Source organism: Adiantum capillus-veneris, chromosome 7 (genome assembly GCF_014529385.1).
Source record: "Adiantum capillus-veneris isolate H3 chromosome 7, ASM1452938v2, whole genome shotgun sequence".
NCBI classification, from domain to species: domain Eukaryota; kingdom Viridiplantae; phylum Streptophyta; class Polypodiopsida; order Polypodiales; family Pteridaceae; genus Adiantum; species Adiantum capillus-veneris.
The window spans coordinates 93,632,496-93,653,988 of NC_140937.1; the positions used below are offsets into that span (position 1 = coordinate 93,632,496).

Here is a 21,493-nt window from a genome sequence, read left to right on the forward strand (position 1 = left end):
CTTAGGCCGCCGACCCGGACCTTGACAGATGGGAGTGTCTTCTCAACATGCCTTTTAGAATCATTGAAATTGTACAATGATGGGGCCTGATTGTTTCTCAATGATTGCCTATGTGCCAAGGCCAGTCACTTGTCCCTTTCTCTCCATTGTGTGTGTATGCGCACCTACACCCAGGGTTGTGGGCGAGCAGCTATGGGTGTGCAACCCTTAGCTTTAAGTACCACGGGGTTACAACCATGGGATCAAAGCCCCTGTGCAAAATCAAGGGCGTGCGCATATCTCGGATGTCGGCGCGTAAAAACTAAACTCGGGATCTCAAGTTTAGTTTTTATGTGGAGAGCTTGAGTTTACCTTCAAATTGATGTGAAACCACATCTATTTCAACGAGGCATACATGGGCATGTTGGTCAAGGCGTGTGCTCCTCAAGCTGACGGTGAGGGTTCAAAACCTGAATGGGGAAGTGAGGGCATCCCGAAATTAGATCCCTCACAGGTCCACATGGCTGACCTCCCGAGATTAGTTTTGTGAAATCTAAACTCGAGACCTCAAGTTTAGATTTAACCAATCAATGGTTGAGATCGTCCACCATCCCGCCTTTCAATTGGCCCGTGGCACTTAAAGAGGAGGGTCTGCAACCTCGTTAAATGAATGAAAGTTGACCAGACTCAAACGAGACACAAACAAGGTAAGGTAAGAAGAGAGGTAAGGGTAAGTAGAGAGAAACGACATACTCCTGGAAGACCTTGATGATGTGTCCCACTAACTTTCACGAAAGTGCAATCTTTGACCATTTGAGAGTGTGTATGCAACGGACTTTATCTATTGAGGTGGATGTTCTCCATTGTGAACAGACATACATCTAGCCTTCCATAATCCCCATAATTGGACGGTAGACACTTGTGAGGATGCAATCCAAAAGCATTGACTAGGTCTCCCTAATATGAAAAAATATTTCAAAACATCTTAACTGCGTAAGGGTGAGGTTAGGAAATGAAAAGACACATAAAGGTGGAAAGTCAAAAGACACAAAGGTCGAAAGTCAAAAGTCATGCGTAAGGGTGAGGTTAGGAAATGAAAAGACACATAAAGGTGGAAAGTCAAAAAACATAAAGGTGGAAAGTCAAAAGACTTTTTGTGTGATTACGAAGAGGTGGTAGACTTCACATTGGTACATTTGTGTTTCTCTTCTCGTTGAATTTTCCTTTAGCTTCTTCTTCTCTTTAAAGTGACCTTGCTCTATGTAGGTAGTGATTTTTAAAATTTATTTTTTGAAGTTATTAGGTATTGTTTTTAGGTGAGGTAGCATATCCAAGGCACACATGTATCCAAGCTCTCGAAGCATCAAAACACAGTGCACCCACGATCTAAAGCATCTACTCACAGACCCAAAGTGGAGGTCTACTTGTGAAGTAAAGGTGAATTCATCGCCAAACAAACCATGTGGGCCAAATCATAAAGGCATGCGAGAGATCAACATCAAACCAACAAGGTAATTTGGTTGGTGTGTATACATGACTTCGTTGTTCGAGTAGAATATGTCGGCCAATAAAGTAGATTACAATCAACAAGTGCTAGGTCAGTTGATAGAGCAAGAGCCTCTTGTGTCTAAGGTCTTGGGTTCAAACCTCCTAGACAACTTGTGCGACATGTAGGTCTTAGGGACTGTTCCCCTAGTCCATATGATGGGTTGGCCAACCTTATCCAGCTGGGATGCTCCACCTCACGGAGTCGGGTGTGTGAGTTGTAATTTCAAGTTACTATTCTCTTTTTTTCTGCGCCTCCTACTCGCTCCTCTAGTATTTTATTCAATTTGTACTCAGAATCTTCTACCAGATTCTCCTTATTCTCTCTCAACGATCTACTACCTTTACAAAAGGAAAGGGCGAAATTGAACCAAAGCTCGTCAATAAATACCCTATCAATCTACTCTCATAACCACTCCAGCAAGCCCGTCGCCTGACTCTCATTGGCAATTTATGCAGAGAGACTATATAATGATTTGCCTCCGCCTGCGCCAACGCTAACCATTCGGCCAACCCTATGTCACCGAAAGCTTCAACACCCTTTACTGATTACCCCCTCTTTGCAACTGCGTTTTTTCCCGCTTATGTCTCAATTGCGTTTTCGCTTTGCTATCCTTGCACCTTCAGTCCCCGCTAGTTTCTCCTCATCCCTCATCCCGCATGGAAGCGACGTGCTCTTATTTCACCCTACCCCACCTTCGACCTGCGTACTCAATTGGAAATCGAGGGAGAGCATTTTCAAAGATTCCGGAGATTTACCCATTTTCTCCAGCTGGGTACCCCCTATCTCTCTTTAAAAAAAAAAAGTAGAGTACTCAAACAAGGAGAGAGTCACAAAGGACCATTACAACCTCAGAGTATGTGTGTAAATGTCTACATATTTGTAAGCGAAATTATATCATGGAATGAAATGAAAAGCTATTTCTTAAAGACCTTGCATGTCATTTGCAAATCTAAAGAGATCGACACACAGGAACATTTTTTTGGCCTGCCCAAAGGGCAAGGCTATAGCGTTGCCTTCTCTTTTTGCTCACTAAAATAGGAAAAAGGTTGAGTTGTATTTTTAAGCATTTTTGGATAGGTCAAAAAATGTTGATTGGTTGAAATAAAATAGTGGACACTCATTGAAATGAATTGTGTAAATCTAATGATGGACATGTCTTGAGTTTTAGAAATATGAAATGAACTGTCATATATCAAGGAAAAGATTTTGGGTTGTCCAATGCCGTCGAAAGCATGAATCGTTGACAGCCTTACATGTTAAATGATAAAACCTTAGAGGCTCCACAAATCCCAAGAGTCACCTTTTCATTTTGAAATATGAGAAGTTGTTTTAGCCACCTTTTCATTTTGAGAATTTGGTTTACCCTTTGAAACTCTTTAGGTAATAGACTAAACTTGTCATTTTTGTTACTTACAACTTTATGGAAAGAATTTATCATTTAGAGCTTTAACCTTTAAAGATTTTTTATTTTTATTTTTAGAGATTTTAAAGCTAAGTTTAGAACTTAAAGATGTAGAACTTTTAAAGTAAGGTCTCCAATGATCCAATGAGGACCTAGAGTTTTTTTTTAATTAGAAGGTAAAACTTTGAATTAAAGAAAATGAAAATGTTACATGGATTCACAAGTAGAGAGAGGGTCACCCCAAGACGCTAGAGTTTTAGGACTTAGAACTTTAAAGTTTTTAAAGTGGGATTTACAACTTAGGGATCTACAGTTTTAAATTTGTAAAAAGGGCTCTAAAGCTTAAAACGTAGGATTTTTAAAGTGGGGTGTAGAGCATATGGATCTAAAGCTTAGGGTGTAGAACTTAAAGGGTGCTTTTTTAATTCAATTTTATGTGTTTATGTTTTTTTTAAAAAAACTTAGAGATGTAGTGATTTTAAAGTGGGATCTAGCTTCAGATCAAGGCCTAAAATTGACGCCTATTTTTTTTTGTCAAGGGCTATTTTGCCTATCAAAACAATCTCAAAATTGCCTGTCAATTTTTGTATTTATATCTTTAAATTAACGTTATATATGGCAAATTATATAAGTTGATTGCATTACACAAAGCATATGAAAGGGGGCTTGAAAAATTGCATGTCAAAAAGAAATTTTTATCATGCTTGGCAGGCCTTGTGATTTTATCACTTGTTTAAAATTGAATGCAAAAGGAAAGAAGTACCCCGAGGGTGTTGATGAAAAAAGTTTTGTGTGTAGCATTGGCCAATGACGGTATAGTGAAGCTGGTTTTTTCACATTGCTTGCACAAAGAGGTGTGTGTTTTGGTAGGTATCCCACATGACTAAAGCACACGGGGTCTTTAATGAAGACCTCGTCATGGGATCGACGACGGGTGTGGCACGCGCGAATTTTGAGGGAGATGGACGTCCAACAAACAACGCAAGTCAACGTCCGCCAGGCGATTCGAACCCGGCACCTTAGCCATGACATCTTGGTGAACTAACCACACATGCACGTGCATTTCGGTGTCAACAAGACGAGAAATAAACTATATAACCTAAACTTCTACGGGGAAAAGTAAATTAAGACAAAAAAAGTAAACTCGAACATGTCCGTTTAAAATCAGACGGCCGAGCTTACCTCTGCTTTTGTGCTCGTAGCTGCTCGCCGTGGATCCCATGACGGGGTCTTCATTTAAGACCCCGTGTTACTTAGTCCTGAGGGTAGGTATCAAGAAAAAATTAAGTCACATGGTTGGCCATTGAGAACAATGCAAGTTTTTTTGAAAATCCTAAAAAGAAAATTCTCTACTATTAACAACGTTCCACCAGAGCACGCTTAAATTTAGCCTTCACACATGTTAGACTTGTAGTAGGCACCACGTGGTCGACATCAAGATGGATTTTATCTACCAACGAAGACTTGGAAGAGCCATTGTGAGACTATCTTTCCCCCTCCCCCCAAACCCACTGAGTGGATGTATTAGCTTTTCCAAAATAAATGTACAACATAACCTCAAGCTCGTGTCGAGCCTTGAGGGATTTCGTATTAGATCGATAACTTATTGAGCCTCACCACGAGGCAAAAACCTACCCATATTCAGGCTACTCCATCAGAATGGCCTTAATGGCCCTATACCACTCGTTCAAGACCTTCCTTTTACCAATTCCTTGCTTTCTTGCACAATCTCTGTCAAATTGGTATTTGAGAGACTCTTTCGACTGCTAGAAGTAGTAGAATCTAACTATTTGCGTGTAGACCAGTAAAATGGCTTTTCATCGTCATCCCTCTAAGGTATAAGTCTTTCTTAAAGAACTTTGTTTTCCAAGTCTTTTGTACCCATTTGCACATCTTCCTTGCTATAGGCCACTCTCGAGCCATGCTGAGATTATCTTATCCATGGGATAGACTCATCACACCAGGTTGTGGTCTACAATGACTCAATCATACATGTCACATCATCTGAGGGTTGTCCACCTTTGGGTATGATTTGGGATGAATTTTGGAAGGAGCTATAATTTTGATGGGTTCATCAGGAGAGGTTTTTTAATTTTAAAGAGTTACAAGGTTATATAGACAAAAAGGGGTTAAAAATAAAATATTGGAAATAAGTTACAAGTTTATGAAGGGAAAGGGGGAATAAAATTTATGGTGGAGCATGTGTGTGGAGGAATTTTAAGTACACCTCTTAAACACAAGTGCCACAAGGTAAATATTTTTGGAAGGTGGACCATGCAAAGCAAAGTCATATCTTCAATATGGGTTCACCTTAGAAAATGTTGAAACAAAATCCACTAGCTACCGCTAGGTGCAGTAATACATCAACATTGATTTTATTTTTTGTCTTGAACATGGTTGCTTGCATGTTGCATGTTGAACACACTATGCAGACCCCATATGATTCGTTGTGAAGGTGATTTGGTAAGATGGGGGATGGTTGAGGCATCCGTCGATGACCTAATTGCTTTAATTGGTGCACACAACACAAGTATAGGGCACACAGTTGGGAGCTAGAGGACCCTCCAAAGGCACCTGTGGGGGAATGGGAATCCCCCTAATGGACTATGTGGAGAGCATGACATGCACATATGATTGAATATACTCTCTCTCTCTCTCTCTCTCTCTCTCTCTCTCTCTCTCTCATATTGCTTCAAGAGGGTAGGCCAAGAATGACCGAATTCATGAGGCCTGCTGATTAACAAGTAAAGAAGTTACAAATGCGGAAGGATTGGGCCTTAGGTTACTCTAGAGTGAAGTTCTTGCTTCAGATAGTATTAGGTTATGCATTAAATAAAAGTAATGGTGCCCTTTTATGGATGAGTGGACACCACAATGGGAATAGTGGTTGACACGATTATGCTTTCATTTCTAAGGATGTCCTACTTTCTTAATCGTGAAAATTGGGCTTAAATTTGTGACACAGTGCACTATTTGATGAATGGTTCCATCTTAATCATCAATCAATTTATTTTTCGTCAAAAACAAGGGAATACACTCTTTTAAAATCCAACAAACCACACAATTTTAAATGACAATGCATAAGACTTTCTCAATCAATGATTATTTTGTTACGAAAACAAATTAAGAAAGATATCGAGGATTTGAAAACATAGCAAAAATCTTTTTAGCCAAAGCCAAAAAGAGTGAAGCAATACAAAGGGCAATACCAAAAAATGAGAGACCCAAGAATAAAAGACATCGTGGGTGTTGATAAATCCGAGCAGCTGGCTAAGTTGAGGAGAGGCTGTATTGTTCTCAGGCAGTCTATTAAGAGAAGGTGCAAGGTAAAGCACTACCAGGCAGTCCTCTATCTGTGAATTAGTAGCTCTGGAAAGGGGGTAGAATAAGGGCAACAGGAAGCATTATAGAAGGCCAATAGTGGTATCAACTTAAAGATGGTAGGCGGAGTAGAGAAGGAAGATTGTGGTAGTGATGTGCAACTGGTTATTTATGGAGGAGGTGATGGGGTAGGCAAGTTGCGATGAAGAGGGCATTGCACTAACGTTCAACAATTGCTAGGCACTGATGCTTAACTTCTTCCCACCTTGCACGCCAGTGGTGGTTGTGGAGGTGAATGAGGGAAACTACCATACACAACTCAACAACATCACCAACACCAATATCATTCTCTCTCTCTCTCTCTCTCTATTTATATATATATATATATATATATATATATGAAAGACTCGTCAGATAGATCTATGAGGTGTCTTGGGATTTATCCTACATACATTGAAAACTTTTCTCTTTCTCTCTCTCTCTCTCTCTCTCTCTCTCTCTCTCTCTCTCTCTCTCAACAAAAGGATCATTGATTCAAGGGATTTTCTTTGAAAAACATAGGTTTATCAAGTGGCCTATGTCGCCTTATACGTACACTGGGGGACTTGTAGCCAATCAGAGCTCCTTTTCAATGAGAGTCAAAAGGTCTATTAAGAAAGGATGCCCTCTAGTCCCCCCTACTTTTCACCATAGGATCACATCCTTTAATCACGATGCTGGAAGCTAGTGCTAAGCGAGGCAAGTTGCAAGGCTTGGCTTTACCAGGAAATATCCAACTACTAGCAAAACTATTTGTAGACGATTATCTCCTCTTCTTGAAGGTGTGCCCCCAGGTTGTCAGGAAAGCTCTGGAGATTGTGCAAATGTTCTAGGTGGCTTCAAGGTCTCCAGTGTAATATAGAGAAGTCAAGGCTGATCTCCCTGTCGAAAAACGACTCCTTTGACCCTTCTCACTGGTCGCGGGAGATTGTCACAAAAGGGAACATTTTCAGACATCTTGGGGCCCCCTTGGGGACGGAAGTAACCAAACAAAGATTTCAGTGGGTCCTTGAAAAAATCAAGAAAAAATGAGTAGGTGGGAGTATTCACTTCTCCCATTCCCAAGTAGGATTAAAGTGATGAATGCATTAATGCTCCCTTATATTGCCTTCACTAGCCCACTTCTCAAGATGGCAAAGTGTCACTAGAAAGAGTTCTTAAAGCCAATAAAAAGTTTTTAATGAAAAAACAACACGAAATCCTCCAGGCGATGGCAATGGCAGTTGGGAGTTAGTCGCTCGGCCAGTGGATCAAGGAGGCCTCAAAATTCTCAACCCTATGGCCCATGCAGAAGCTCGTTGCACAAAATTTGTAGTCTCATTTTTAAATAGGATCAAGCCTGGGCTATCATGATCAAAGACATGGTAGAATCAACTAAACTTGGTTCGAAAGGTGGTAAGTGGAAAGGGGCAGAGGTTAATGACAAACTATTAGCCTCGATGTGGTCTACCTATGTCTGGGGGGCATCTTAGGAGAATTAGTAAGGAAATGCAACAGAGAAGCATGAGTCTTAGAGTGGGGGGAAGAAACCAGATACTTCAAGAACTCTATTTTGCACTTGCTCCTCTGGCTCTCTGAAGTTGTAGATCCACCACAAAGTCCCTATTGGATAGAAAAAACTAGGAAACTAGGAAACTGATTAAAAGGGTCTAAATCGACTTGGGCACTTTTGGGATGGTGAGAGAAAGAGATGGAAAACCATTGACCTTCTGGTAACCCAATTCCAACTTAATGGCCTAGAGGTATTGCTAGTCAACAAAGTGATGAAAGAGCTTGACAATGTAGTTATGCTAACCTGTGAATTGGGGTTTGAATGGGATGCCTAGAGATGGCCCAAAAGCAGTCTCTTATGGAAACCCCATTCTAAAGGCATATATCATACAATGATGCACAAGAAGAATTGGTCCAGCCCCCTTAACAAGATATGGAAAAACAATGGCCGGAGGAATGGTGGGAGCAAGTATTGGAGAACATCTGAAAGCCAAAGTTGCCGCAGTACATGAAGGTTTTTCTATGGAAGGTAATTTGGGTGCTCTACCAACGGGGGTGAAGATGCAGGAGAGAGAGATTGGGACAGATCGATGCTTGGGGTGCAGATTAGATAGTGAGGATCTGGCCCACCTATTCATAGAATGCCCGACTATCAAAGGCATCACATGAAATATATGCAAGTGGATCCAAAGGACATGGAAAATTGGTTTTTTTTGAGGTAAGAAGTTAGGAAGTCTTGCCCTCCTCATCAACACTCAGACTGTCAGGTACTTATTCTTCCATAATGCATGGCAGGCAAGGAACCACCGGGTGTTTAAAGGAGATCCTGAGGTGGCAAGCTTTGCAAAGATTATACAAGAAAGCAAAGTGCTAATATGGACGCTCGGGCACAAGCAAAACTTGGATGATTGGTCTAGGACTACCCAAGCCTTGTTGTCAACAAACGATAAGTAAAGCCTAAAAATTTTATTCACATTCTGTGGTGATAGTCATCTTTCACCTTTTTGGCCTACCCCAAAGGGGTGAGGCTTTAATGATGCCTCCCCTTTTTGCTAAAGAAAAAGGGAGAGATTATTTCTTTTAAAATACCTATTTTTTATTAGTTAGTGGGCAGTCATTGTGAGGGAGACACTCTCAAGAAATGATGAAGCGAGATGGGTCCATGATGTGGTCAGCTCGAGAGACATGGGTTCATGTAGTGTCTAGAGTCTAGGTGTCATATAGAGAGCTACGATTTCTCTCTCTCTCTCTCTCTCTCTCTCTCATGGCCAATGACATGGACACTTGAGGTATTGATGTTGTTAGTCGTCTACGTATTGCCACTCTCATATTGATCATCTTTCGGAGGGGGGGGGGGGGGGGGGGGGGGGGGGGGGGGGGGGGGGGGTCGATGCAACTCGGTCATGTGCGTTTTTGAGATGGGCACTTAAGGAGCTGCCATGATTCTCTTAGTGTAATTTTTGCTCCTTGAGCTCCTGAGATGTTGGGCGACTCATTTGACATGAAGACATCTTAGCCTTTTCAGGACAAGATGTTGGAGATGGCAATATGGTAGTCGTAGGTGAATACAAGGAAAAGAAGCACTACTCTTGCAACAGTTAGACACCCTTCTGAGCATCAAAATTAAACCTGGGATTAGAGCCTAAATCCTGCTTACAAAAAATTTGCTTTAATTCCTTTATCCGGTTGAAGTTACACTGCCATGGCCGTTAGCACTGCTTGAATTATCAAGACCGGCAACACTCCTTGCCTTGCTTGCTAGTTATACTCTAGTTGGAAATATAGAGCAAAAGAGAAAATTTGCGTTAAAATATGGTGACTCTAGTTGCACTACAATTCCTCGCTCTTGTAGGAACGTCCGTTTTGTTTCTGTTTGATTCACTGTCGCATTCAATGGAATTCCCCTGGTCTTCCGCTATATATGTAGCAGCAAAGGTCTAGGGGATGAGATGTAGCAGAATAGGAAGAAGACCAATGATGTGCAGCTGGAAGAAGCCGACATGGATGCAGATAGTGCTTAGTGATATATGGCTAGGGTGGAGCAGGCATAGTAGCATGAAAGGTAGGCAATCCATAGCCACTAGCAGAACCATACAATGATGAGAACCTTGCACTAGAGGGACGTGGGGTGGGCAACGAATGCTCATCCATAACACCACATTTGCTCCATACTCCTTGAAGGTGTTGTTAAGTATGGAGCCTCATTTACCCTTGTAATTTTCTGTGGTACAAGCGCACATTTGTAAGGCCCCCATTATGAGGAGAAGCCATCGTGCGTAAAGGAAAATCACTCGCCGGAAACCAAAATTTTCATAGCCAAAAATCAGGGGCAACTTTTTCCGCCCCCGAGACTTTTTTTTCCTCGCCGGAATATTATGGCCAGCCGGCGGCCGGAAGTGGTCGGAAAACAACCGTCAGTTGGCCGGTAGTCAATGGCCGGTGGCCGAATTCAAAAGCGGACTTGTCTTCTCAAGGGCGGCCACACATGGGCAGATTGAAGGGTCCGATTTGGACTTATCTACACAAGGGCGGCTACACATGGCTACCTCTCATGAGAGAGGGCAGCCCTTTTGGCCTATAAAAGGAGGCCATTTCTACACACATTTCATAGAGTGTGAAGTTGATGCAACAAGGTGAGGGTGAGGTGGTGAGAGTGAAGTAAGGCGAGAGCTCCATTAAGGGTATAATCCCTTTGTAAACTACTTCTTGTTTTGAAGTACTAAAGCCATTGAGTGGCTGCTTTCCCGTGGGCGTAGCCCACATTGGGTGAACCACGTATATCGTGTGTACTCTCTCTCTCTCTCTACTCTATAATCTCGTGTATGTAAATCTGTCTCTCTCCATTAAGTAATCTACTCAATTATCTATTTAGCTACGTCTTATTTCCTAACAACTGGTATCAGAGCAAGGTTTGCTCGTAGCTAAGTTATCTCAAGGAAAGGATTCCTTGAATTGAGTGGGAGTTATGGCGGAGGAAGGGAAGCTCAAGATTGAGAAGTTCAACGGCAAAAACTACCAACATTGGAAGATGCAGATTGAAGACTATCTCTACCAGAAGGACCTCTATTTGCCACTAGGCGGTCTTGCAAAGAAGCCCGCAACAATGGCAGATGAAGCATGGATTGTCCTTGATCGAAAGGCACTGGGAACAATCCGGTTAAGCTTAGCATCAACGGTGGCCTTCAATGTTTCGGAGTTGAAGACCACGGAGGACTTGATGAAGTCACTTGACGACTTCTACAAGAAACCATCGGCATCCAATAAGGTATTTCTTATGAAACGCTTGTTCAATCTAAAGATGACAGAGAATGGTTCAATTGCAGAACACCTAAATGACTTTAACACAAACATAAGTCAACTTCGATCGGTGAAAATCAATTTCGATGATGAAGTGCGAGCTCTCCGTATACTATCATCTCTACCGAATAGTTGGGACAGCCTTGTGATGGCTGTAAGTAATTCTATTTCTAGCACAAATACTCTTAAGTTTGATGATGTTGTGGGTGTTCTCCTAAGCGAGGAAATACGAAGGAGAAGCACAAGAGAATCATCAAGTGCTGCATTGTCAGTGGAAACAAGAGGAAGGCCTAAGGAGAGGTTCAAAAACCAAAAGGGTCGTGATCGCTCAAGGCGGAGCAAGTCACGCACAAAGTCAGTTCTTGAATGTTGGAACTGCGGCAAGAAGAGCCACGTCAAGAAGGATTGCTGGTCCAAGAAGAAGAAGGAGTCAGAGTCTCAAGACAACAAGTCAACATCGGAGGCCAATGTGGCAAGTAAAGTGGAGCAAGATGCTCTAATTCTCTCATTAGACAATGTGTCTAATTCCTGGATAGTAGATTCCGGGGCTTTATTCCATGCGACACCACACAAGCAACATTTCCAAGATTACACCAAAGGTAATTTTGGGTATGTATACTTGGGAGATGATGAAGCTTGTGAGATTGTCGGCAAAGGTACAGTTTCTGTCAAAACTGCTAACGGAAATGAATGGAAGCTTAAAGATACTAGGCATGTTCCTTCTCTTTGCAAAAATTTGATCTCTACAGGACTATTGGACGATGAAGGTCACAAAATTGCATTCGGAAACAAACAGTGGAAGATCACAAAGGGATCTTTGGTGGTTGCCAAGGGAGAAAAGGTCGGTACACTTTACTTGTGTACTGTTAGCACGCAACCTTCAGCTTGTGTAGCAACTACAGAAGTTGATAGTGCGGTGTGTTACTACCGACTTGGGCATATGAGTGCCAAAGGAATGCAAATCCTTCAAACAAAGAAGCTTCTACCAGGTTTGAAAGAAGCGGACTTAGAGTTCTGTGAAGATTGTGTTTATGGTAAACAAAAGAGGGTAAAATTTCAAAAATCAGGAAATGAAAGAAAAAATAAAAAACTTGAGTTGGTTCATTCTGATGTTTGGGGTCCTGCAAGTACACCATCACTTGGTGGCTCATTGTACTATGTAACATTCATAGACAATGCGACTAGAAAAACATGAGTTATGTCATGAAGAATAAATCCAATGTATTTTCCATATTTCAAAGGTGGAAAGCCTTTGTGGAGAATGAAACAAGTACCAAGGTTAAATGCCTCAGATCCGACAATGGAGGCGAATATTGCAGCCAAGCTTTTGAAGGCTTTTATGCTAGCAATGGCATTCGGAGGCAAAGGACAACCCCAAGGACACCTCAACAAAATGGGATTTCGGAAAGGATGAATAGGACAATCATGGAGCGAGCACGAAGCATGCGGCTACATGCAGGCCTACCGCTTGAGCTTTGGGCGGAAGCCGTAAGTACGTCTGTGTACTTAATCAACCGGTCACCCTCAACGACATTGGATGGGGGAGTTCCAGAAGAGGCATGGACAGGTAAACCGGTGAATTATGCATTTCTCAAAGTATTTGGGTGTGAGGCGTTCATGCACATAGATAGAAGCCTAAGATCAAAGCTAGATGCAAAGTCCAAAAAGTGTTTCTTCATTGGCTATGGAGAAGGTGACTTTGAGTATCGCCTATGGAATCTTGAAGATGGTAAAATCTTAAGGAGTAGGGATGTAATTTTTAACGAACAAAATATGTACAAAGATTACTTGGAAAGAAAACAAACAAAAGAAACAGGTGATGAGTACATGGAGCTTGAGGATGGTGAAGACTCAAGGACTGCAAACGGTGACAATGTGCAACAACGCCAACCAAATGAGGAGCCTCAACCTATTCCCCGAAGATCTACAAGAGCAAGTAGACCTCCAGAAAGGTTTGTTCCTTCCTTCAACCATCTCTTGATCTCAGATTCTGGAGAGCCAGAATCATACGAAGAAGCTATGCAACATGAATCCAAAGAAGAATGGACGAAGAGCATGCAAGTGGAGATGGACTCACTACATCGCAACCAAACATGGGAGTTGGTTGAGTTGCCTAAAGGTAAGCGGGCACTTCAAAACAAATGGGTGTACAAGCTGAAGGAAGAAGAAATTGGGAAGAAAAGGTACAAGTCTAGGCTTGAGGTAAAAGGTTTTTCTCAAAAGAAAGGTATTGACTTCAATGAAATATTTTCTCCTGTTGTAAAACTGAACTCAATTAGGCTTGTCTTAAGCCTTATGGCTGCTCATGATCTAAATCTCGAGCAAATGGATGTAAATACGGCATTCCCTGACGGTGACTTAGAGGAGGAAATCTACATGCTTCAACCAAAGGGGTATGAAGTAAAAGGTAAGGAGAAAATGGTTTGCAGATTAAAGAAGAGCTTGTATGGTTTAAAGCAAGCATCAAGACAATGGTACTTGAAGTTTGATCGATGGATGTTGGATCATGGATTCACAAGATGCAACTCGGATCACTGCGTCTACACGAAGAATTTGGGAGATGGGAAATTCATCATCCTAATGTTGTATGTTGATGAAATGTTGATTGCAAGTGCTAACATGCAGGACATCAAAGACCTAAAAGAGGAGCTGTCTGAATCTTTTTCAATGAAAGATTTAGGTGCTGCAAAGAGGATACTTGGTATGAAATATCAAGGGACAGGACGAAGAAGACAATAAAGCTATCTCAAGAAGATTACATCAAGAAGGTACTAGAAAGGTTTGCAATGCAAAATGCAAAACCAGTTTCTACACCTTTGGCTGGTCACTTTAGACTAACAAAGGATATGTGTCCAAAGACACAAGAGGAGATAGCCTATATATCTAAAGTTCCATATGTTGCAGCGGTAGGTTCTGTGATGTATGCTATGGTCTGGACAAGGCCAGACATTGCACATGCAGTGGGAGTTGTGAGTAGGTTCATGGACAACCCAGGTAAAGAGCATTGGCAAGCTGTGAAGTGGATACTTAGGTATCTAAAAGGGACAACAACAAATGCTTTGTATTTTGGAGGAACTGATATTTTTCTAGAAGGGTATGCTGATGCAGATATGGCAGGTGACAAAGATACTCGAAGGAGCACTACTGGCTATGTGTTCACGGTTGGAGGCACAACAATAAGCTGGGCTTCAAAGCTATAGAAAGTGGTTTCACTTTCTACCACGGAAGCAGAGTATGTAGCAATGACGGAGGCAAGCAAAGAAATTCTGTGGCTTCACAAATTCTTAGAAGAGCTTGGATTCAAACAAGACAATTGTGTTTTGTACAGTGATAGCCAGAGCGCTATCCATCTTGCGAAGAACTCAGCCTTTCATTCAAGGACAAAGCACATTGAGGTGAGATATCACTTCATACGCACTCTTTTGGAAGAGGGACAGCTAAAGCTAGGAAAGGTGCATACAAGTGAAAATCCTGCAGACATATTACAAAGGTGGTCAACAAGGAGAAGTTGAGCTTTTGCTCATCTTCAATTGGCATTCAAGAATAAGAAGCCAGGATGGAAAGCAGTTCACTGGTTTGGTTTGGAGATCAGTCTCCAAGTGGGAGATTGTTAAGTATGGAGCCTGATTTACCCTTGTAATTTTCTGTGGTAAAAGCGCACATTTGTAAGGCCCCCATTATGAGGAGAAGCCATCGTGCGTAAAGGAAAATCACTCGCAGGAAACCAAAATTTTCACGGCCAAAAATCAGGGGTAACTTTTTCCGCCCCCGAGACTTTTTTTTTTCCTCGCCGGAATATTATGGTTGGACGGCGGTTGGAAAGTGGTCGGAAAACAACCATTGGTTGGCCAGTGGTTGGTAGTCAATGGCCGGTGGCCGAATTCAAAAGCGGACTTGTCTTCTCAAGGGCGGCCGCACATGGGCAGATTGAAGGGTCCAATTTGGACTTATCTACACAAGGGCGGCTACACATGGCTGCCTCTCATGAGAGAGGGCAACCCTTTTGGCCTATAAAAGGAGGCCATTTCTACACACATTTCATAGAGTGTGAAGTTGATGCAACAAGGTGAGGGTGAGGTGGTGAGAGTGAAGCAAGGCGGGAGCTCCATTAAGGGTATAATCCTTTTGTAAACTACTTCTTGTTTTGAAGTACTAAAGCCATTGAGTGGCTGCTTTCCCGTGGACATAGCCCACATTGGGTGAACCACGTATATCGTGTGTACTCTCTCTCTCTCTCTCTCTCTCTCTCTCTCTCTCCCCTTTTTAGAAGTGTCTTATGAACATGAATGTCAGCAACCTGGCTCTACAACAAGTTAGGATACAACTGGCATCGTTTTTGGCAGTGATATGGAGGGGTGTATCTAGCCAATTCTAGCTCAAAGTGGTGTTGTAGCAGTGTCAACGAGGCTCAACACTAGCATGCTGGTGATACATATTGCAAAAAATACTTGTATACAAATCTCTAATCTCTCTCTCTCTCTCTCTAAACTAAACATTCCAGCCCTTTTATGTGTAGGTAGTTGTTGGGCCTCATTATGGTAGGGGCATGTGAAAGGCCTTGATTACTTCATCAATGATCAAACGTTAATAGCAATAGATGGATTGTTGCAAGCATTCAATCATGAGTTACTACATACCACACAAATTTTTTGCTTGCCGATCCCATTCTCATTCCACCCGACCTTAACGTGGTCACCTAACTCTCCCCCTAACCTCGTTATCATTACTGCCTTGCCTTTGTTGATGGTTTTGTAGGTCTTGAAAAAAAAAAAAAGAGGACCAAGAGATTCACCTTCTTTTTGTTATTTGTAGTTGCAATTGATCATTACATATTATAGGAGGTCAAGTTGATTAGTTGCACACCACCTTGGAAGTGGTGAGAGACAGATCGGGAGTGTATAGGGGTGAGAGCGACATAAAAAATCACAACTACATGAGATTTTGTCCTTTAATGAGTGCAAGCTAGTGACTTGTGTGGCGAAGTACAGGGTGGCTAATGTGCCGATTGAAGCTGCTTTCCATTTAAGTGATTGTTGATTATTCATGGTGTTGTGTAATGTAAATAGGTGGAGCTATCAAGCTACTTACCTACGTGTTGGGCTCCATAGTGTGCAGGAATATGTGCTCAAGATGCATGAGACCCTGCAAATTGAGATGGATGATGATGCTTTGGAACTATGTCACAAGCATGAAATTCAACTAGATGGTAGGTAGGGGTTTACACACCTAGGGTCCAAGCTCATTATGGGACGGAACTACCTAGTGACAGATTACAAACACGTGAAGCAAAATGCTAGTAGTAATTACAAATATTAGTACGAAAAATGGTGTTCGATCGTGTGACATTAGTAGGTGCTATTAGTGTTCAGTGTAGAGGGTAGTGTTGTAGGTGGTCAACAAGGTGCCTTGTAGATTGTGGCATTCCAATGCATGAGCAACATTGATCTAAGGTTGTGAGCAATCTAGAGGGAAATGTGACACACCATTTGAGGCAAACATGGGGAGTCTAGGTACACACCATGACAGGATGGTTCGAGAAGTCAAGTGGGTCTCTATTCCTCAGTGCATTAGCATCAAAGGACCTTTAGTAATGATCACTTGAATGTGGACATTCAACTCGTGTAGGGTTGAGGAGAACTAGCTTTGGGCATTTGATCGGCGGGAAGCCAGAAACCATGGAGGAAAAGGTCACTAACCATTTGATCGGAGGAAGCCAGAAGCCATGGGAGCGTTTTACTAAGAAAAGGTCACTAACCATTCCCAACTGTCAAGGTCCAAGGGAGGGAGCAAAAAGTGATCCTTGACCACCTCCTGCAATGCATGATAGTTGGTGTTGAACGTTGATTGGTTGAGCATGCTTGCAGCATTATTTTATTACGTACTCTGACTTGTCAGAGATTCAACGGTTGAAGTAGATTATGTGAGTGAAATAATGGCAACTAGACGAACACTGCAAATCCTATGCCCCTCGACTTTGGACCTTGACGGATTGCTCTAATATTCACATACCTAATCTTTTTTTTATAATAAAAATCTACAAGTTCTCACTAATAAGCTGACAAAAACAGTTGTTTGTGTTTGCAAATAATGTGGCTCCATGTCGGCGAGCTGCCTTCCATGTCACTTCACCACGTCGACAAACTCCCATCAACCACATTTTGGTAGTAACAGTTGCATGTGACTCAACTTTTCCACTTTTCAGGGATGCGGTTCCTCATGGAGGGGCTCCCTTCCATGCCACTACATAAATGCCACTACATAAATGGAATCTCCACACTTAATAGAAGTTTCCAGAAACATTGATTATGCTATAATTTTAAAGGTTGAGGTTTGCCTAAGGTTTTGCCAAGTGGAATGTAATGTACTTTGTGAAAGAAAGAGGTTTGGAAAAGCAAGGCGAGCCACGTCGTAGAGCAGAGGCATGGGGGAGCACTACACGTGGCGCCCGCCCAATCAAAGCAGAGCTTCTTCTTCTACTTTCTCGAAGCTTTTCTGCCATTGGTTCTTTTCTGCATATAAACCATAGCATGCACACACCTCTCAATAATTAACACACAGTCTCCCGCTACTGCACTCCTTTGTGGCTTAATCAACTCTGATTAGCGCCTCTGGGTCTTAATAATTGTCTCGCTAATCTCTAATTAGCGCTTACACCTCCTGATCATCTCTTGTTAGTGCTTCATTTGGGTCCTAATCAATGCAGCTAGGTTAATTACTTGGCAATCCTGCATTTTGCTTGCATTCGGTCTGTGGCATCCTCGGTTTCTTGTTTACTGTTGAACAACATGGCTGCTGCTCGACCCGGGCCTACCAACTTAGACACGGCGACTGCTGATGATGCCATGAAAACGGCCACTCCACGCTGCCCAGAGACTTTCCGTCGAGATGTCGACGCTCGGGACTTGAAAGTGCCAAAACCCCGTAAGATTGGACACCCTATACTTGCCCCTATTTCTGCCTACATGCTCTCATTGTAATTGCCACATGTAGTTTTTTCCTGTTGAGTTTCTCAAGTCTTTGTAGTAACCATAAGTACCATTTTGCCAAGAGCTTGCATGTTGTTTTGGCTACATCTTCTTGCTGTCGCTTTTAAGGAGTGCTTATGGGAGTAGAGCAAGAGCTTGTATGCGCCAGCCAATGCCTTATCGCTAGGCTATGAGGCTGTTAAATTTTGCTTAATTTTCCTGCGTTTTAAGCTTAGTTTGAAGGTATTTTAATCGGTATTGATTACATCTGTTAATCTATTGTAATATAGATGTGCCACGAGCATTAGTGGCGGCGGACAATGAGCACCCGTATGGGTCCATCGGCCATGATCACAAGAACTTCACCGTTTTGCAGCAGCATGTGGAGTTCTTCGACCGAAACAAGGATGATGTTATCTATCCATGGGAAACATTTGCAGGTGTTCAAAATCACTCAAAATTTTCACCCAAACTCTGTTAGAATTGCTCCTTTTTTTAAAGTGATATTATGAGCATTGAATGCAGAGCCTATACTGTAAAAGAGGTCTTCATTGTTTCTGTGCAGTGTTTTTCGTAAAATTATTATGCACAGAAGATTTTTAGGATTCATATATATATAGATGTTGCATTTTTACTGCTACATATGCTGATAACAATGAAATAGCTCCCCGTATGTTCGCTAATTGCAGTCATTTTTACAGGCTTCAGAGCCATTGGCTTTGGCTATATCATATCATTCTTGGGTATGTGCTTTATCAACATCTCAATGAGTTATGCCACTCAACCGGTGAGTGTCGTTACAGCTAATTAGCTTATGTGGCTCTGTTAATCGGCGTTTTAATGTTAACTTTTGAAATGATAGCGGTAACTTAAGCGGTGTGCTTTCCATGTCCTTGCAGAGTATTATACCCTCCCCGCTCTTTTCCATTCACATAAGGAACATGCACAAGGCCATACATGGGAGCGATACCGGAGTCTACGACAACGAGGGAAGGTGATATCCAAGGGTTATGCTAATCGGTAAGAAGTTAAAGGAATGGCCTTCTGAGTACTAAAAAGGGCCTGTGATGCTTCATGTAGGTTTATTCCAGCCAAATTTGAGGAGGTATTTTCAAAGTATGCCAGGACCTATCCAGATAAGTTGAGTTTTGGAGAGCTACTTGATATGACCGAATCTTTGAGGGATGCATTTGACCTTTTTGGCTGGTAAATATATTCTCCTGCTTGGAAAATACACACATATATATATCTAAACATATATATATATATATATATGTATGTATGTATATATATATTCATGTATTTATATATTTATAATATATTATACACACATGTACGTATGTATTGTTATATATTTATGTATTATATACATACGTACTATATATATATATATATATGCATTTTGTACACATACATATATGTATGTATATGTATCTCTATATACATACATATATATTATACACATACACATATACATACATATATATATGTATATATGCATTTTGTACACATACATATATGTATGTATATGTATCTCTATATACATACATATATATTATACACACACATATACATACATACTTACATATACATCCAAATGCACATATTTTGATGTATGTATATATATATATGCATTTTGTACACAATACATGTATGTATATGTATAGTGTATATGTATAGATCAAACTTACATATACATATATTGATACTTACACATACACATATACATAAATCAATCAAACTTGTATGTATTTTTATAAGATGATAATTGGTGGGCAATATTTACTTTCCAAATTTTAATTACAATTGTGTTGGATCACGACATTGTTGTGCTAATTGATTCGGTGTATTTACACCGATGCATTTGTGTAGGGTGGCAAACAAGCTCGAATGGGGGGTGACATACTGGATAGCGAAGGATGAGAAGGGCTATGCACCCAAAGAGGCAATCCGAGGTGTATATGATGGAAGCTTCTTTTATTACCTAGAGAAGAAAGGCGCGGCAACAAAAATCGCCAAATTTTACTAATTTCAACAAATCCTTTCCCCTCAAGGTGACTGTAAAATTTTGTAGAGCGTCAAAATAATGTACATGAACTACCAGTTGCAAGAAGTGCTCTCCTTTAATCATCTATTGCTTTTTTTTTAGTCTTAAATTTGTGTTCTCTCTCTCTCTCTCTCTCTCTCTCTCTCTCTGAGCTCGGTTTGGGCTTGCAGAGTTGAGCTCCGTCCTCTTTGGAGGAATTCAGGGGCTTCAAAGCTCGATGGCAAAGCTAGTGTGAGCTCCTACATAGTTTTAGGAGGTTTTTCAACATGAGAAATGATCATTTTTCACACTTTTCGCACTTCTATTCACACTTTCCTCACTTCGGAGTGTGAATTTTGGGAGAAGTGAGAAAATTAAAGTGGTAATTATTAAGCTTTCAAAAAAGAATGGAGAATCTTCACTATAGAGGTCAGTGGAAAATATTGGGTGTGCAAAGTGTGATTCGACGACGCTAAGTGAATGTCATCGTCATCGTCATCGTCTAAGTGAATATTTCTCAAGTTTTCTTTTTTTCCATTTGAAAGCCATGAAACCTGCACAAAAATGCATTTTCAACTTTATGCATTTTCAACTTTAAAGTGTCAGAATTAATGGATTGTTTTCCTACATGAGAAAAAGCCTTGTGCTATGAGTGTTAAAGTGTCAAAATTAATGGTTTGTTTTCCTGCGTGAGAAAAGGCCTTGTGCTGTATGAGAGTTACAACACACATAAATATGCTTGTAAATTAGTTGGATGCACTAAGACATTTTTGGTCAATGTTTTTGGCATGCCCCCAAAGGGCTAAGGCCATAGTGAGATGTTCTCTTTTTCCTACGAAAAAACGAGAGGTTGTTTTTAAAAAATGTGTAATTTTATGATTGGTTGATTGCAAGAGAACACTCCCAAGGAAATTCTTTTTTTTCCATTGATCAAAGACAGCTGTCAAAGCTCGCTTGTGTGCAAAGTCCCCCCCCTTCTCTCCTCTCTCTCTCTCTCTCTCTCTCTCGCGTCAGACAAATGAACTCTTCCGACTTTCATCGCCTTCATCACGTAGACCGCCACCCCCCCTCTCTCTCTCTCTCTCTCTCTTTGCCACTTCGCTCTTAGAGAAGCTCTCTCTCTCTCTCTCTCTCTCTCTCTCTCTCTCTCTCTAATCGTGGGGTTGGCTAAGCTGCAGCTTGTTTCTCTCTAGAGGCGGAGAGAGCAAGGAAACGTGTAAAGAGTTGTGGAAGCTTTGTAGGGTCTGCTTGAGCCTCGTCGATGTGAGCTTGCTTTGCTTCGACACACAGCCGACCTGCTAGCTGCAAAATATCTCGAGCTACTGTTTTTAGTGCTCCGCAATCAGCGCCATAGTGATTGCCTTGCTGGTTACTTTGCCAATAGTACACTCAACTACGTAGCTGTTATGGCCTTTGAAGATGGA

At 41.4% G+C, this 21,493-nt stretch overlaps 1 protein-coding gene across 1 annotated transcript; it reads left to right on the plus strand.

Annotated features, from left to right (window-relative positions):
- Nucleotides 1-17,610: 17,610 nt before the first annotated feature.
- Nucleotides 17,611-20,175, plus strand: LOC147454235 (peroxygenase-like). Its single transcript, XM_086517300.1, has 6 exons — nucleotides 17,611-17,999; nucleotides 18,334-18,483; nucleotides 18,745-18,830; nucleotides 18,943-19,037; nucleotides 19,124-19,249; nucleotides 19,916-20,175. The coding sequence occupies exons 1-6, from the start codon at nucleotides 17,864-17,866 to the stop codon at nucleotides 20,070-20,072; spliced, it is 750 nt and encodes a 249-aa protein (XP_086373426.1). The 5' UTR covers nucleotides 17,611-17,863; the 3' UTR covers nucleotides 20,073-20,175.
- The last annotated feature ends 1,318 nt before the right edge of the window (nucleotides 20,176-21,493 follow it).